The following is a 13,717-nucleotide window of genomic DNA, read 5'->3' as shown; positions in this document are numbered from 1 at the left end:
TGCTGCCTGCCTTTTCATGGTTAAGTTGGGTGTCACTTTCTGTGTGCAGGATCCCTTGCAGAATCTTTTGTAATGGTGGCTTTGTGGTCACATATTGTTTTAGTTTCTGCTTATCATGGAAGACTTTTATTGCTCCATCTATTTTGAATGATAGCTTTGCTGGGTAGAGTATCCTGGGGTTGAAGTTATTTTCATTCAGTGCCCGGAAGATCTCACCCCACGCTCTTCTTGCTTTTAATGTTTCTGTTGAGAAGTCTGCTGTGATTTTGATGGGTTTACCTTTGTATGTTACTTGTTTTTTCTCTCTTGCAGCCTTCAATATTCTTTCCTTAGTTTCTGAACTTGTTGTTTTAATGATGATATGTCGTGGAGTAGTTCTATTTTGATCTGGTCTGTTTGGTGTCCTGGAGGCCTCTTGCATTTGTATGGGAATATCTTTCTCTAGATTTGGGAAATTTTCCATTATTATTTTGTTGAATATATTACGCATTCCCTTCGCTTGCACCTCTTCTCCTTCTTCGATGCCCATGATTCTCAAGTTTGGTCTTTTGATGGAGTCGGTGAGTTCTTGCATTTTCTTTTCACAGGTCTTGAGTTGTTTAATTAATAGTTCTTCGGTTTTTCCTTTAATTACCATTTCATCTTCAAGTTCTGAGATTCTGTCTTCTGTTTGTTCTATTCTGCTGGATTGGCCTTCCGTTTTGTTTTGCAGTTCTGTTTCGTTCTTTTTTCTGAGGTTTTCCATATCCTGGCTGTTTTCTTCTTTATTGTTGTCTATTTTTGTCCTGAGTTCATTTATCCATTTATTCATTGTGTTCTCTCTTTCACTTTGGTGTTTATACAGTGCTTCTATGGTTTCCTTTATTTCTTCTTTTGCTTTTTCAAATTCTCTATTTTTATTGTCTTGGAATTTCTTGAGTGTCTCCTGTACATTTTGGTTGACCCTATCCAGTATCATCTCTATAAAATTCTCATTGAGTACTTGTAGTATGTCTTCTTTTAAATTATTCTTGTAGGCTTCATTGGGTCCTTTGGCATAGTTTATCTTCATTTTGTTGGAGTCTGGCTCTGAGTTTCTGTTCTCTTCATTCCCCTCTGGTTCCTGTACTAATTTTTTGCTGTGGGGAAACTGGTTTCCTTGTTTTTTCTGTCTTCCTGTCATTGTCCTTGGTGTTGTTACTGTCCCTGTACTGTGTGTAATTAAGTATTTTCTAGCTTGTAATAATAACAATGGTAATATTGAGAACGGAAGAGTGAGCTGAGATGGAAAGCAAGAAGTTAAAGAAAAGGGGAAAACAAATATACAGACAAGAGGGAGAAAGCAGAACAAGGTATCAGACAAGAGAGTTTCAAAGGTATAAACAGGGAGTGTTAGTGTACTAATCGACAGTAAGCTGAACAGACAATAGAGAGACAGAGAGAGGATTGAAAATCAAAGATAAAAAAAATAAAAAATAAGTATATGAAAGTAATATCTATTTATAAAAATGAATTAAAATAAAATGGAAAATAGGAAAATAAAAAAAAAAAAAAAAACCAAAAAACTTCCAAGTTTATATGCAATGCAATTTCAGTCTTAATAATTTGGATGTCCGTCTTAATCTCCAGTCCTGGAGTTGGTGCCTCAGATGTTGTTCTGTAGTTGTCTCATCAAAGGGGATGCATAAAGTAGAACAAAACTACACTCACACACACACAGAAGAAAAAATAAAAAAAAAGCCCCACCAAGTGTCCCCAGTTCAAATGCAATAGTTTCAGTAAGTTTTTCGGCTTGCAGGTGTAATTCGGTTGTTCTCTCATCAAAGGTAGGGAGAAAAAGAAAAAAAAAGCGTCCGGAGGCAGTTCTGAGAGTGGTATCTGCAACTGTGGCTTGCCTGCCTGCTGCTCTCAGCCTGTAGCTGGCGGCGTTATTTATGCAGGTCTCTGGGGTGAGCTTAGCACTCACCTGGTCCCACAGGCTTTGTTTGCTCAGAGTTCTCCTGTGCGGGGGAGGGGGGCCTCTGCTACAGGCTTTTCCCTTTCCAAGCACTGGGAAAGGCGACACTGCCCCGCGTTGTCAGGCCTGCGTGTTTATTTACAGTTCACGTGGGAAGTGGGTCTTCCCTCCTCTCACAAGCGTCCCCGCTCCTGGTTGCTGGCGCGCCCCGCTCCCGCCAGAGCCTCTCCGGCCCGCCCGGCTCGTTTATTTACAGTCCCGGGAAGGATTCCCTTCCCCCAATCTTCAGCGCTCAGGGCGCCCCACCCTCTTTCCAGCGTGTCTTAACTGTTCTTATTGCTTAGTACTCAGTTTCTCTTTTTTTCCCGGGTGGAGGTCAGTCTGTCCAGGGGGCTATGCTGCTCTGGCCCAGGCTTGTCTGTGTGGGAACCGCGGTACCGCGAAGCTCACCTGGTCCGCGTCTTCCCAAGCCGTATGGGCGCCGGCCACTGGCGGCCCCGGGGGTCTCCTCGGTTCTCCGTTTAACGTGAAGTGCTTCCTTAAAAATTTTATCAATCTTTTCAAAGAACTGACTTTTGCTTCTATTGATTTTTTTTCTACTGATTTTCAAATTTGTTGTTTTTCTGATGTAATTTTTCCATTTCTCTTTTTTGACTTACTTGAATTTAATTTTCTCTTCTTTTTTATTTTCCTAAGGTAGAAACTTAGATGATTAATTTGGATCTTTTTTCTTTTCTAATATTTACATGTGATGCTATAAATTTCCCCATAAGTTCTGTTTTCACTTCATGTTGCAAATTTTGATAGGTTGTATTTTCAGTTTTAGCTAGTTTAAAATACTTTAAAAATCCTCTTGTGATTTCCTTTTTGACCTGCATGTTAGTTAGAAGTGTGTTCAGTTCCATGTATTTGGGACTTCCAGTTATCTTTCTTTTATTGATTGCTTGTTTTATAACATTGAGGTCTAAGAGCAGGTATTGTATGATTTCTATTCTTTAAAATTTGTTAAGGTGTGTTTTATGGTTTATAATATGTTCTGTCTTGTAAATGTTCCATTTGAGCTTGAGAAGAATGTGTAGTCAGCTGTTGTTGGATGAAGTAGTCTTTAAACATCTTTCCTTGATTTGAAGTCTGTTCTTTCTAAAATTAATGTAGCTTCTTTCTTTTTACTGGTGTTATCATACTATCTTTCTCCATGGATTCACTTTTAATCTATATGTGTCTTTACATTTAAAGTGAATTTTTTGTAGGTTACATACATATAGTTGGGTCTTTTTTCGGGGGGGAAGGGGTCTTGTTTTTTGATCCAGACTGACAATTTTCTATCTTTTAATTGATGATTTTAGATTATTGGCATTCAAAGGGATAATTGATCACTTTGGATTAACACCTACCATATTTGTTATTATTTTCTATGTGTTGATCATATTCTTTATTTTTATTTTTTATCTTTCATTATTTTTCTTCCTTTTATGGTTTTAATTGTGTTTTATATGTTTCATTTTTTTTCCCACCTCCCTCTCCATGCTTCAATTATACTTCTTTTTCTCCTTTTTTAGTGGTTACTCTAAAGTTTATAATAAACTTTTACAACTAATTCAGGTCACTTTCAAATAACATTATACAGTTTGATGGATAATATTATATTATAAAACAAAAATGCTAACCCCCTCCTGTCTGTACCTTGCATTTATCTCACTGTCATTTATTTCATACACATATATAATTAATTATTGCTATTATTATTTTAATAAGCTATTATTTGTTATAGATTAAAAATAGCCAAATGAATTTTTTAAACTTTACCTTCAATTATTCCTTCTTTGTTTTTTTTTATATGCAGATCTAAGTTTCTTGCCTAAAATATTTTTCCTCTCTTTAAATAATTCCCCTTAACATTTCATGGAAAACCAGTCTATTGGCAACAAGTTCTTTAATTTTTGTTTGTTTAAGAAAGTGTTTATTTTTTTCTTCACTTTAGAAGTATTATTTTTCAGGGTACATAATTTTAGGTTGGTGGTTTTTTTTTCCCTCTTAATACTTTAAATATTCACTCCATTCTCTTCTTGTTTGCATTGTTTCTGAGAAGTCAGGAATAATTCTTGTCTTTGCTCCTCTATAGATAAGGTTTCCCCCATTTCTGGCTTTTCTGTATTTGGAAAATAATATGCCCAGGTATAATTATCTTTCTTTTTATACTGCTTGGTGTTCTCTGATCTTTGTGAATCTATGACTCAGGAAATTCTGTTGTGTCAGATGTCTCTTCTGTCCCTTTCTCTTTGTTCTCCTTTTGAATTCTTAGTGTACTATTTATACATTTTGTGGTTGTCCAACAGTCCTTGGATATTCTGGTTTTTCCATTCTTTCTTCTCCCTGCTTTTCAGGTTTGGAGGTTTCTTTTGATATGTTCTCAAACTCAGAGGTTCTTTCCTGGACCATTTCTAGCAATAAGCCCACCAAAGCATTCTTTAATATTATTATTCTTTATTTGCTATCTAGCATTTTAAAAGTATTATTTATCTAGCTTTCCATCTTGCTCCTTACATTGGCCACCTCTTGTTGAATGTTTTCCACTTTATCTGTTTGAACTCTTAGTATATTAATCATAATTGCTTTAAATCCCTTTTCTGATAATTATAACATTTTTACCATACCTAATGTTCATACTTTTGTTTGCTCAAAATGTGTTTTTAGTGTGCATTGTCATTTTTTCTTGCTAGTCAGACTTGATGTACTGAATTTACTATTAATGGGCCTTTAGTAATGTGACAGTGACAAGTGGAGTAGGGGAGGTGGAGCGTTCTATAATCCTATGAGTAAGCTTCAATGTTTTAGTGATCCTGTGCCTCTGGACTGTGAACTTTCCAATTGCTTTTCTTTTCTTCCCCACCCCAAGACCAGAAGTTGTCACACTCCTAGGAACAGAAAAGCTACTTTGGGGCAGGTCTTCCATGCATTAGGAGGTCCTTCCTCTCTCTCCCTTAAAATACGCCAAGCACACACTGAGCCTGTGTGATTGAGTGGAGCTGAGAGAGGTGCTTTTCTTTTTAAAAATAATTATGTTATTTTCACATATATACTCAATGTACTTCAACCATATTCATGTCCCATTACTCTCTTTTGTTCCCCTCCAAAAGTGTCCACTTTTTATGTTCATGTGTTTTTTTGTTGTTGTTTGCTTTTATATTTAGATTTCATATATGAGAGAAAACGTGATATTTATCTTTCTGAGTTTGACTTATTTTGCTTAACATGATCTCCAGTTCCATCCATTCTCCTGTGTATATATACTATAATTTCTTTATCTATGCATCAGTTGATGGGCTTCTAAATTATTGGCATTTGTGAATGGTATTGAATGAACATAAGTGTGCAAGTGTCTTCATTATATGTTGACTTTGGTTCCTTGGGTTATATGCCCAGGAGAGGTATGGTTATATAACATGGTAGTTCAATTTTTTACTTTTTGAGGAACTTCCATATAGATTTTCATAGTGACTAAAGTAATTTACACTCCCCCCAACGTATATGAGGGTTCCTTTCCCCCAATATCCTCACCAGCATTTGTTATTATTTGTTTCCTTGATGATTCTGATTAGGGTCAGATGGAATCTCAATATAGTTTTGAGTTACATTTCCTTTATGACTAAGATTGTTTAATATTTCTTCATGTGTTTAAAAGGTAAGGACTTTAGGAGTTATCTGCCCTCATGAATGGGATTAGTGCCCTTTTATAAGAGACCTAAGGATGCTTCTCTGCTCCTTCTGCCACACGAGGAGGCAAAGAATGAACATGAGTCACCAAATCTCCTGACACCTTGATCTTGTACTCCCAGAACTGTGAATGATAAATTTCTATTGTGTATAGATCATCCAGTGTAAGGTATTTTGTTAAAACAGTCCAAACAGACTGAAACCCCACATGACCTAAGTTTTTTGGGGAAAAGCCTGAATTTTCAGGTGTCTTTCTTCTTTACAACATCCTATGGCACTGTCTGTGGATGGGAAATGTAACTGCTACATAATTACTCCATGAATTATTGAGAACTGACTGATATGAGATAATAGGAGGAATGCCCTCTGGATTAGGAAATATATTTAATATTGGAAGTCTGATATCCAGGTAAAATTAAATCATGAGGTTGTCATTTTCAGTGCCTACATCAACCCCAGAATTAGATCTAACTGCTTAAATCAACCTGCAAGAAAAGCACACCATATGAGGATAAATTCCATCAGCACATAACTGACATGAGTAGAGGAACATTACGGGCAAACAAAACAAATGGTGGATGGAATCACAAAGAGGGGTCATTTATTGACACTGTCTTCAAAATAACCCACTTGGTGCTTATGAGAGTTACTCACCTTGGAAAAATAACAGCTTTCCTACTCATCACTATTCACTTTAGGTCTTCTTTCTTAACACTCATGCCTACTTATCTCTTGTACATTTCACTTGCTGTACCATTTGCAGCTGTAGTACCTAGTTCTGTGAGCCATCTTTCTGACCCCAGGCTTACTTGCCTCTCACAGTCACTACAGAAGAACCACAGGCTTGTCCACTAACGCAGGTATTTCCTTCTGACCCAAGTGCATGCTCTTGATAGCTGCTCTCTGGCATCTTTTAGCCATCTGTGTGTACTGCCCCTTTGGCTTCTGTTTCCAGTTTGTCTGTCTGGTTCCCTGGTCTAGTTGCAGTACCTCTGTGTCCAATCTGACATTTCCTCTAACAGCCACCCAGCTATTGACTAGGCTAAAAGGTTTATTTATTTCTTTCTGTTTGAATACTACTTTTAAATGTATTTTCTTTGGAGCAGTCTAATCATAGCTCATCTGAAGGCAATTTAAATTTTATTTATTTAAATAATTCATTAGTCAACAAACACTTATTGGAGACTTTATATGATCAAGTATTACTCCAAGCCCTGGAGATGTGACGTTTTCCACTCCTTCTCTCTTTTCCTCCCTCTCTCTGTCCCTTCCTTCTTTCCATAAACATATAGTCAGAATTTGGATAAGTACATGGAGACACAAAAATGAGTAAAATGTAGTCCTAGTCCTCAGAAAGCTTGAAATCTATTAGCAAATCAGAAAAGTAAAGGGTTAATTTAATTAGAAGCAGATGTAATAGGTGCACAGTGCTCATCACAGGGTCCTAGGAGATTACGGAGTTATGTGTATGTGTATATTCTTTGTCTGTGTGAGGTGGGAGTAGCCTGGGGAGGTTCAGAAAGGCTTCCATAGGAGGCAAACTGGAGCTGAGGTCCCAAGAAGTAGGATGTGTCTGGGAGTTGAGGTGTTTGGCAAAAACTTTCTGTGTGAGTCGAAAACTACAAGTGAAATGTGGTGTGCTTTGGGCAGCAAGAGATGAATCTAGAAAAACCCTCAGGAACAGCTCATGAAGAATCTTATGTATGGGGCTAGGAGTCCAGTGAAAGGTATGCAGATTTTGAAGAATGTTATATAACTGAGTGCCATAATTAGGTTTGCATTCAAAAGGTACTTGTCTAGCTATTGATTAGTGGATTATGGAACTGAAGAGCAAGGAGCAAGGCAAGCCTATAGTTCTGGAGTCCAGTTAAAAGGCAATGGCAATAATTGAGATATTAGCCAAAATACAAGGTCCCTCCCTCCAAACACTCACATCCAGATCCCATGAAAAATCATTATAAAGGATGAGGTGAATATTATAGAGTCAAGTACATAGTACTAGGGACACTGATTATCTCCCCAGTCTGTGCGATTTTAAATTATTTCTGTCTTTAAAGTTCTGTAGCTCAAGCCTACCCTGGTATGGAGGGTGATGCTGTTCTGAGCCTCTCTACTCTAAGGCTAATCACACATTAAGAGGAACCACATAAGAATGTTCCTGGAAGTCTTGTTCATGAGAGGAGCAACCAGAAGACAGCTCAAAATCCCATCAGTGTGAGGGTGATCAATAGACCACCTACAGGGACACAATGCAGTATTCTATATCGTCAGAATGAATGGTCTACAGTCATGCCACAGCCGTATGAATGGATCTCAGACATAAATTTAACAGAAGAGTTTGAAAGATACATAAAATGTGATGCCCTCTTCATAAAGTAAAAAGATGTCTTTTTATGGGATGTCCAGAGTATGCACTGTGTAATTTGTATTTTTATATGTAATAAAATTATAGAAGAAGGGTAGCAAAAGGAAGATGAGCATGGGGTCTAGGATGGTGCTCACTAGGAAGGGAGTGAAAACATAAGAATGAAAGAGACAGATCATATGATTAGACTGAGTGATCATAAAGGTCCTAGACCGTGTTTTCGGTGGAGTGTCTGGGTGCTTTTATTCAAAGTAATTAAGTGAATAACTACATCACTAATTTAAGAAAGTCATGTATGGATTATTGGTGAAAAAGTGCCCTGAGCAGGAACATGGTTTATCCAATCCAGTGCCCTGAGTTCAAAAAGAAGAAAGGTACAAAAGAAAGAAGACAAGCAGACGGATAGTGATGATGACAAGAGGCTGGGGAGGAGGTAGAGAGGGCCAACACACCAGTCAGTAGGAGGAGGAGGAGAGAAGACTCTGAAGGAATGAGGCCTGGGAGTCTGGGGAAGAAGAAGAGGGGGAGATAGGGACAATTGCCTATGTCAGGCAATAGCATAGGGTCATTTGTTGTTGATGGTGATTGTGAAATTCCCTCGGAAAGGCTCTTAGAGAGAAAGTGAGTCAGCTTTCCACATTGCAATTCAAGGGGAGCCTTTACTTAGAGTGAGAAATCATCTGAACCAGGTTTCACTTTTCCACTAGTAATGAGAACTGAACTAACAGTGCAAGCTCTTGTCCAGGGAGTACATCAAGCTGAAAGCAAAGCCTCCCATCTCCCAGTTCTTGTTGTCTCCCATGTCCCAGTGATCAAATCACATTTATATGCCACGTCATACTCACAGTTTTATGATGTCTGAGCCAAACATGTGAACCACTAAATCGCAGGTGGTTTTCAAGAACAGTTTTTCTAAGAAAAACAAAGAGGGACAAACTGAATACATCTTTATTATGATGAATTTAAAACATGAGTTAATAATTATCTTAAAGAGGGATTAAGGTTGAGGGATTAATGATTAATTTGAGTATTTAATTTTAAGGTTGGGTAATTCTGGTTACTACATCTATTAAAATATTTCCATCCTGAAGTGCATTCCACTTTACAGTGCATACTAAAGATTGCCAGTTCATTATAAAAACAGAGTTACATTTTGGGTTTTCACTTTCTATTTTTTACAGTAGGGAATATCTGAATGTTGAATAGGGTCTCATTTGTTGGAATTGAAAGAAACACAACTTGTGTTGAAGCAAATAATCTGAAATGCAGATCTGTTAGAAATACTCCTCTCTGGGGTTCACTTGAAGGAGGAGACTTTACTTTGATGGGTCGTTTTTATGGTTATTACCCTGCAGATGGAAGAAGAGCTATTTTGACAGGTGTCCCTGAATAGCCCCATGAGTGCTAGGGTTATAGGAGTGTGCCATTATGCACTGTGGTGGACTGATGAATTCTACTAGACATTTAAAGAATCAATATCATCCCATCTCTTCCAAAACATGGACTAGGAAAGACCATTTCTTAACTTATTCTATGGTGCTAACATTACCCTGATAAAAACCCCAAATACATCTGTCTAAAAAGAAAGCTACAGACCAAAGATCCTCAGCAAAATACTAGCAAATCAAATGTTGCACTGTAGAAAAACTTGTACACTGTGATCAAGTGGGATTTATCCCAAGAATGCAAGATTTAACATTTGGAAATCAACTAACATATTATACCACATCAGTAGCATAAAGGAATATGACCATCTATCTTGACACAGAAGGTATCTGGCAAAACAGTATACCCCTTCATAATAAGAGGAACCAAACCCAAACCCAAACCCAAACCCAAACCCAAAACCCTTTAGAAATAAAAGGGAATTTCTTCAACCTGATAAAGATTATCTATAAAAATTCCCAGGTAACATGATATTTGACAGTACAACACGGAGTGTTTCCCCCCAAAGATAAGGAAAAGACAACCATGTCTGCTGTCACCACTTCTACTCAACATTATACTGGAAGTTCTAGCCAGGATAATTAGGCAACAATAAGAAGTAAAAGGAATGCAGATTGGAAAGAAAGAAAGCAAGTCATTGTGCAGATAAGATCATCTATAGAAAACCCCAAGGAGTCCAGTAAGAAATTAGAAGAACTAATAAACAAATTTAGCGTAGTTGTATGACACAAATTCAATGATGCAAAATCAGTTGTATTTCTAGAAAGCAGAAATGGGTAAATGAAAATGAAATTAAGAAAACAACCCCATTTATAATAGCATCAGAAAGAATTAAATACTTAGAAATAAATTTTCCTTTAAAGTGTAAAACATATACTTGGAAATCTCATGCCTGTAATCCTAGCTATCAGGAAGCAGAGAACAAGAGGACAGTGGTTCAAAGCCAGCCCAGGGCAAATAGTTTGCAAGACCGTATCTTGAAAATTCCCATCATAAAAAAGGGCTGTGGAGTGGCTCAAGGTGAAGGCTCTGAGTTCAAGCCCCAGTTCACAAAAAAAAAAAAAAAGACCTAAATAACGGAAAGACATCCCATGTTTGTGGATTGACAGATTTAATGTTGTTAAAATGGCAATATTTCCCAAATTGATCCATAGATTCAATGTAATCTCCAGCAAAATCCTGACTTTGCAGAAACTCATCAGCTCATTCTAACGTTCACAGGGAAATCCAAGGAACCTAGAGCAGCTGAAACAATCTTCAAAAAGAAAAATGAAGCTATAGCACTCATACTTCCAATTTCAAAATTACAATGCTACAGTACCCAAGACAGTGTGGTATCAGTACAAGTGTAGACATACAGATCAATGAAACAGAATCAAGAGTCTAGAAATAAACCATTAAATTTACGGTCATTGGTTCTGGCACAACTGAATAGCTACAAGCCAAAGAATAAATTTGAACAACTCACCTCATACCATTATGCAAAATTTAACTCAAAATGGATCAGGCTAGACATGTAACAGTCTTAACATAGGGCACATATAATATAATCATGTTAGAGCTGAAACCATGAAACTTTTAAAGAAAAATATTGTATAAATATTTGAGTGTTTGGGTCAGGCAATGGTTCTTAAATATGACGCCAAAAACAGAAGAAAACAGACAAATCTTTTTGGCGGTATGACTCAAGCAATAAACGTGCCTGCTTAGCAAGCATGAAACACTGAGTTCAAACCTCAGTACTATCAAAAAAAGAGACAAAATTTAAATTCCTCAAAATTAAAAAACACTTTTACCTTTTTTCAAAGGACTCTATCTAGAAAATAAAAAGGCAAACCATAGAATGAGAGAAAACTGTTGTAAATCACATTAGATGTTTTAGTACAGGGTACCAGAATATATAAAGGATGATCGCAACTGTTAAATAAAACTTGTGGGTGTCACTGATACAGATTAGGCCCTGTACTAATCCATATATGGAGTGAATGACAGCAGTGGTAGTGAGTTCAAGTTAAATGCAGGAGGCTCCATAAGCAATTGAGCTGGAACCAATTAAGTTTGTTTCTATAGCACACTCAGTTTTCTATAAATGCCCTCAGATCATGTCAGTGGTTGGGTTTTTCTGAAACTATTTTGTTTCTGGAGGCCGATCCATGAACTGTTTTTAAATTTTGCTTTACTTTGTTCTGTATTACATATAATTGCTTAAGTAAACTCTACAAAAATTTAAAAGTTGAAGGATCCCTCCTTTTAAAAGATTTTATATACTTGGCAGGATCCAAGGCAGAAGTCCAGGGACTCCCAGAAGCATCAGACAACTAGGCACAGGCATCTGCTGAGTCCATTCTGCTCACTGTGTTCTTGATGCCTCTGGGGGTCATGGGTGAGTTTTCACCAGGATTCTGAAGCTGCATGGATTTGTTTTTTGAGTTGAGTTTGTTAGAGCAAATTTTTGATCCAGACTGGGTTTGGAAATTGATTCCAGAACTATGAATAAAAGCTCTTAATTGTTTAGGCAGTACTAGGGTTCAGGTCTGAAATCTGATTATAAGGAGCAGCCAAGCTAACAAGAGTTTAGGGAAATAATTAGAAAGGCCAGTCAAGAAAAGTGTCAGAATGCTTTGACTCAATCCTCTTGCTGAAATGAGTAAATGATTGGGAGGCTAAAAAATTCCTCCTCAACAGTTCACACCTATACATCTAACAAGGGATTAATAACCAGAATATATAAGGAGCTCCAAAATCTAGCCCCCTCCCCAAAAAATCAATGACCCAATGAAGAAATGGGAAAATGAACTGAACAGTTGTTTTCAAAGGAAGAAGTTCAAATAGCCAAAAAATATATGAAGAAATGTTCACCATCCTTGGTCATAAAGGAAATGTAAATCAAAAACATGTTAAGATTCCATCTCATTCCTGTTAGAATGGCTGTCATCAAGAACACAAACAACAAGAAATGTTGGCAAGGATGTGGGGAAAAAGGAACCCTCATCCACTGTTGGTAGGAATGTAAATTAGTACAACCACTATGAAAACAGTATGGAGGCACCTCAAAAGACTAATAGAACTGCCATATGATCCAGCAATATCACATCTAGGGATATACCCAAAGTTATGTGAGTCTGGTTACAATAAAGGCACCTGCACACCAATGTTTATTGCGGCACTATTCACAATAGCCAAGCTATGGAAACAGCCTAGATGCCTCACTACTGATGACTGGATTAAGAAAATGTGGTATCTATACACAATGGAATTTTATTCAGCCATAAAGAAGAATTAAATTTTGTCATTTGCAGGTAAATGGATGGAACATCGTTTTATGTGAAATTATCCAGTTTCAGAAAACCAAGGCTGCATGTTTTCTCTCATATGTGGAGTACAGGCCCAATATAAACATAAGCAATAATATATACACATACAAATATATACAGAACATGCACCCGAAAGTGGGACTATAGAGGAGACAAAGGAAGAAGGAAAAGAAGGAAAGAAATATAGCAAATTATATTAAAATACATCACATCTGTGTAGGAACAAGACACAACGAAACATACTGAAAACTGTTAAACAACACAGGATAAGGGGAAAAGGACAGGAAGTACAGTGTGGGGGGAGTTACATCAACCTAAGCACAATGCATGTACAGATCTAATAACAAGGCAAAAATGCCACTGAACAACAAACGGACACTTAAACAATGAAGGACAAGAATGAAAAACAGGTCATGCTAAGGGGAGGGTATGAACGGGAGGAGGTGGGTAAAAGAAAGAAGTAAAGAAGGTAAATATGGTTGATGTACTTTCTATATAAGAATGAATATAGACTATTTAAACCTGTTGAACTCACCATAAGAAGGGGGACTAAGGTAAAAAGGAGAAAAATAGAGAGGATGAACCAATTCAAGATACAATACATAGATATATAATATAATATGAAAATATCATAATGAAATTCCTTGTGTAGCTATCTTAAACAAACAGAAATATATTTTTTCAAAAATTAAGGTAAAATGGGAGAGACAGGAGAGGATCTAGGGAAAGGGTAAAGAAAGGTGAATATGGTGGAAATAGTATGTCCTCATGTATGAAAATAGAACAATGAGACCTATTCTAAGAAAGGGGGAGGGAAGATAAAGAAGAATGACGGAGGGAGTGAATTTGACTAAGATATATTGTAAGCACTTTTGTATATGTCACAATGTACCCTCAGTACAACAATGATACGATAATAAAAATTTTAGAAAATCCCCCGCA

General features: G+C 37.0%; 1 protein-coding gene and 1 non-coding gene across 3 annotated transcripts in view; both read right to left on the bottom strand.

The window, feature by feature from the left end:
• Aoah (acyloxyacyl hydrolase) overlaps positions 1–13,717 on the bottom strand; it is a 227,048-nt gene that overhangs the window by 173,575 nt on the left and 39,756 nt on the right. For both annotated transcript variants that reach the window (XM_074065287.1, XM_074065288.1), the window contains exon 3: positions 8,861–8,927. In XM_074065287.1, coding sequence (XP_073921388.1) covers positions 8,861–8,927 — 67 coding nt within the window. The remainder of the gene's footprint in view (positions 1–8,860; positions 8,928–13,717) is intronic.
• LOC141421087 (small nucleolar RNA SNORA64/SNORA10 family) lies at positions 4,839–4,972 on the bottom strand. Its single transcript, XR_012445772.1, has one exon. It is a non-coding gene; the product is annotated as a small nucleolar RNA SNORA64/SNORA10 family (small nucleolar RNA).

This window comes from Castor canadensis, chromosome 2, assembly GCF_047511655.1.
Source record: "Castor canadensis chromosome 2, mCasCan1.hap1v2, whole genome shotgun sequence".
Lineage (NCBI taxonomy): Eukaryota > Metazoa > Chordata > Mammalia > Rodentia > Castoridae > Castor > Castor canadensis.
The sequence above is the reverse complement of the archived record's forward strand: the minus strand, read 5'-3'. Positions and strand labels throughout refer to the sequence as shown.